Source organism: Vombatus ursinus, unplaced genomic scaffold, assembly GCF_900497805.2.
Source record: "Vombatus ursinus unplaced genomic scaffold, bare-nosed wombat genome assembly UNPS02014841.1, whole genome shotgun sequence".
Lineage (NCBI taxonomy): Eukaryota > Metazoa > Chordata > Mammalia > Diprotodontia > Vombatidae > Vombatus > Vombatus ursinus.
Window position 1 is genome coordinate 20262447 of NW_020954619.1, and position 4799 is coordinate 20267245.

At 52.0% G+C, this 4799-nt stretch overlaps 1 protein-coding gene across 1 annotated transcript; it reads right to left on the reverse strand.

Moving 5' to 3' along the window:
* Positions 1 to 568: 568 nt before the first annotated feature.
* BMP2 (bone morphogenetic protein 2) lies at positions 569 to 4115 on the reverse strand. The gene is made up of 2 exons (XM_027840293.1): positions 3328 to 4115; positions 569 to 935 (listed from the first exon to the last, which is right to left on the reverse strand). Exons 1-2 carry the CDS (start codon positions 3450 to 3452, stop codon positions 569 to 571), a joined length of 492 nt encoding a protein of 163 aa, XP_027696094.1. The 5' UTR covers positions 3453 to 4115.
* Between the last annotated feature and the right edge of the window lie 684 nt (positions 4116 to 4799).

Consider the following 4799-nt stretch of genomic DNA (forward strand, 5'->3'; position numbering starts at 1 on the left):
TAGTTTGTATGCATTACCTTTCACATTACTTCTTCTGTGTGCCCATTAAGAGGGAGAAAGGTGGAGGTGCGGAGTGAAGAGCAACAATCAATGTTCATCACAACTGGCCTTTAACTCCAAAGGTTCAGAGTTAATGTTGAATTGTGTATGTGTGTGCGTGTGTGTGAGCGCGCGGGTGGTGGGGGCGGGGAAGGGGGGAAGAGGAATCCCTGTTCCCTCCACTAGCACACGGCATAAAAAACTGAACAGGCAAGTTTCCCTGGCTCTTGTCTTACTGCCATCAACAAATGTTTACTGAATGTCTCAAGATCACAATGTTAGAGCCAGAAGCATCTTAGCAATCATCTAGTATTCCCACACCCCCAACCCCCATTTTACAGATAAGGAAACTGAGATGGGGAAGTGATTTGTCTCATGCCATGCTGCTAGTAAGTTGTGGTAGAGAACCTCAAAGACCCAAACTCAGGTTTCACGACTTTAAAGCCACCAACCTGCCTCCCACATCTGGAAGGCTAGGCGCTGTTGAGGACATAGAGATCATCCTTGCTCTAGCCTCTCGCCTGCCCAGTTACCTCCCCAGTCCCTCACCTTCATGGTGGAAGCTTCTGACAGTATTAGCCCGGCTGGTTGCTCTCTCCAGCTGGTAGTCCATGGTGGGATCCCCAAGCTGACCCGAATGCAGGCGGTAGAGATCTAGCATGTAGGGGGGGATGATCGCATTTTTGCTGGGGCTCGGTCTCTGCTTCAGCCCGAACATACTGAGCAGCCGCAGCTCAAACCCGCTCAAGATTTCTTCCGACTGCTGCGGCGTGGAACGGCTGGATTCAGCGAACTTCCTCCGGCCCACCTCCGGGATGAGGCCGGCCGAACTATCCAGCAAGACTTGGTAAAGCAGCAGCGCTAGAAGAGAGCGGATCCCGGCAACCATGGTCAACCTGCAGAGAGGGTTTGGGGAGTGGGGTAGGGTGGGGTGGGGGAAAGGATAGGAGCGGACAGCAGAAAAGCAAGGATGGAGGTGAGTCCCGGAGTTCCGTGACAGATGCACCGCGCCGGCGGGCCGGGACCCTCGCCGGCGGCACGCTTGTCCCAGGCGTGCCAGGTTGCCCAGCAAGTCCGCATCTGGCCCCAGCCACGGCCCGCGCCACCGTTCCGGGGAGGTTGCCGCGGCGGCCGTCTCCCCAAGATCTCCGGGCTCCGGAGAAGGCTCCCGCCACCTACCCCCGCCTCTAGGGGGCAGGGGCGCCATGACCGCAATGGGGAGTGGGCGCTAGCTGGGGCTGCCATCCCTGGCCGCGCCCCGCCCACTCTCTAGATTACCACCACCACCTTCCCTCCCCCCGCCCCCCACCTTTCAACAATCTCCCGGAAACTCCAGCGGTTGCTGAGACCTCAACTTAGACTTTAAAACCGTCTGCGAGGGAGCAGACGGAATTTGGGGGATTCGGGGAGGGGACATCGGTGCTTTAGGTAGAAGGGTTTCCCAGTCCCTCCGCACGCCAAACTAGGGCATCTGAGGTGTGGAGATAGCCATTCCGTAAATGTATAGGCTCCATTTCCCCTGGCTCATGTTAACAACACAAGGTACACATCTCAGCGATACAAAACCACATAGCACGAAACTTTTAGAAACATTACACCAGCCACGCATAATTTCTTAACACATCCATATTAACATAAACACACTGCATATCGCTTTGCATTATAAAACACACACAATGCGTATGACTTCCTGATACGCACACACCGTATTTTACTTCCAGGCATGCTACATTCACAATATATGACTTCCGAACATACGTGATTCAGGGCACAACCACTTCCATAGACACACATGTATACATATACACACATAGATACATACATATATATACACTTGCGTGTATATACATATACTTTAGAGGCATATTGTAATACTTCCTTTTATACACACATAACACAGACCTTCAACGAGGAAAAAGTATAGTATATACACAAACACGTTTGGAGGATTATACAAACGTCTACATAGGGGGGGGGGGAGGTCGGGTCTGTATTATTTCAGATGTCAGAGTAGTGAGAGAAAAGGAAAAAAAGGAACAAAAAAGGAGAGGGAACTAAATTCTTTGTCCTTCTGATAATTGGAAACTACAAGATCTTCCCCTCTCTTCCCAAAATAAGGAGCAGGAAGGGGCCAACACGAAGGGAGGTGGAGGAAAGTTCTCAAGAAAGATGTGTAATAGGGAGACGGGGTACCTGGTTGGAAATGGAAAAGGGCTCTGAGTCTGACGGGTGAAACGGAGGGGCAACCGTCTTTAAGAGTTTTTTTTTTTTTTTTTAAATCATCAGCGAAGTGTTAACAGCCATAATAAAATATCCGGCAAGGGGGAGGGAAGGGGCGAAGGAAGGAGGGGCGAAAAGGGAGTGCACTTCAAGTTGTCTTGGAGTGGAGCCGCCAAGGAAGGAGGGGGGACGGTGTAAAAGGGTGGGGGAGCGGGAGCCAGCTGCAGCTGGGACCGCGCTGCACGTGGGCACTGTAGGGTGTTTACCTTCGGCCGAGCTGCGCCCGCCGGGCGGGGGAGGGAGGGACGAAGGGAGTTTGTGCCTGTTGAGCTTGGGTAGCTGAAGGCAAGTGGAGGTGGGCCCAGAGCCTCCGTCACCGACTGGGAAGCGGGTCAGTATAGGTGCGAAAAGCTCTAGCATCACTGGACCCCACACCCGCCCCCTCTTCGCGGTGCAAGCCCTCCCCACCCCCAGAGAATCACTCCTCTACCTTTAGGAGACTGCCGATTGACTAAGAAGCACACGGGGGCACGTCCATTGAAACAGCCTCCACATGGAAAAATCTCTGGCGGTGGAGATTGAAGCTGTGATTTTTGTATCCGTTCCTCCTCCCTGGTGCCTGCTGAGGCGGCCCCCCCCTTTCCCGGGTGGCAGCAGAGATGATCGCAGTCTCCAGGAAGAGAAGCTGGGTGTCCGGGAGGGGGAGAGAGTAAAAGGAAAATAAATTTTCCCCGCGGGTGAAAAGCCACCAGTTTTGAAGGGGGTTTTGGGGGTAGTTATTTTCTCTGCAAGTTCAAGAAGTCCTCAGCCAAGTGCTGACACATAACAACAGCGAGAAGGAGGGGGAGGAAGGGGGAGAAGGGGGAAAAAAAGTTCTGAAGTCGTCCTTAGGAAAAACCACTCGCTGGCTGCCTTCTCCTCCGGGACGGATAAAAGAGGGTGGTTGTGTCTCTCGGACCCTCCTCTAGCTCCTCTGCCGCCCATCGTTTTGGGAACACATTCTGAGAAAAAGGTGCCCAAAGGTGGATCCCTGCGGCGGAGGGTGGGCTGCGATTGCTTGGGTTGTACCTGTAGGGGAGTCCTGGGAGGTTAGTCTGAGTAAGGGTGGCAGCGGCAGCGGCAGCGGCAACAGCGGCGGCAAGGCTGGCGTCTGCAGGAGAGTTTTCTGCTCTCGGTGTGTTTTTTTTCCGCATCACTTGGTGTTACTCCAAACTTGCCTCTCTTACAGCTGTTAAGCAGAAAATAGAAAATCTCCAAAGTCCAGCCCGCCTCTGAAGCATACTTTCAGCAGATGGTTAGCCAGCAGGCAGTCCCAGTCAAACCAGGCTGGTGGTTTTCCTTTTCTTAAAAAATTTTCCCCGTTTGCTTGCACACACGGCAGTCAACAAGTTGTCTTGTCCTTTGTGTTGAGCAGATAGAGATGAATCATGTATCTATGTAGAAAAATAAGTTTTCTTCTTTTCAAATTAAAAACTGGGCGCTTTGCATCCCTAGACGGAGAGATGGGCACTTGGCCGCTTCAGACTGGCGTGTGGTACTGCAGGTCCAAGGCATTAAATTTCGACTTTTCCCCACAGATACTTCTTTCCCCCTCCCCGTTTCTCTTTAGTCCGTTCCTGAATGGCGAAGCAGTTCGGGATGGGTAACAGAAGACACTTTACTCTCGAGTTTCTCTAGAGTGCACACACAATTTTCCAGTCTCCCTCTTCTCGCGCGTGTGTGTGTTGTCTTCTTGCTGTAAATTGATTGAGGCTGTTTGATGCCTCCTTATGCTTTTTGTTTCTTGGCTGCTGCTGATGTCACGACCTCGGGGGCTTGAGACTTCTCTGCCAATCACAGGCGGCCTGTGGGAACTGGGACTCGCCGGAGGGAGTGAGAGCAGGGAGAGGAGAGAACTCCTGCTGTGGCAGGAGCAGCAGCAGCAGAGGCAGCGGCGGCGGCGGCAGCATCGGCGGCGCTGGGGCAGCGCAGTCCCTGCTTTTAAAGGGGACGCCGCCTCCTTTTCCCTCCCAGGCCCTCACAGCAAACCACCCCACAGTCTTTCCCTTTCTCAGTCATTCCAGATCTCAAGATCTGTAAGGTAGAAAAGGAACCAAAAGGTATAGCCCAGAGGAATGGAACCTTTTGATAGGGGTGGGGTCTAGAGAGAGAGGGAGGGAAATGCTAGGATAAGGGGTGGGCTGACGGGCACCAATACTCAATCCTTAAAGGAGAAAAGAAAGTTTATTAAAAATAATGATGATGATAAAAATAATAAGCTTTTAAAAGCTGTAGCTTCCTCAAGGCGATTTCGGAAGTGAATGTGGTAACTCCCTTGTTCCCCACCTGGCCCAGGCCCGTTATTTCCCTTTCAGTTTTTCAGTTTCACAATACAGATGCGTTTGGGAAAACTGAATCAAGTTGCAAAGTACAACTTCCTTGAAGAGTGGAGATTCAGACACAACTGCCTTTCTAGTAGTCACATCTGTCACATCTGTCCCCCGAGCTAAAATATACACACAAGAGCCGATAAGGTCGTGGGCGCTCTTTAAATCTTTTAC

Excerpts from the sequence above, each read along its gene's own strand:
- BMP2 (XM_027840293.1), bottom strand. The coding sequence starts at position 3,452 with ATGCGGAAAAAAAACACACCGAGAGCAGAAAACTCTCCTGCAGACGCC. Across the intron at positions 936-3,327 it reads CTCCCAGGACTCCCCTACAG|GTTGACCATGGTTGCCGGGA; the intron begins GTACAACCCAAG and ends CCCTCTCTGCAG.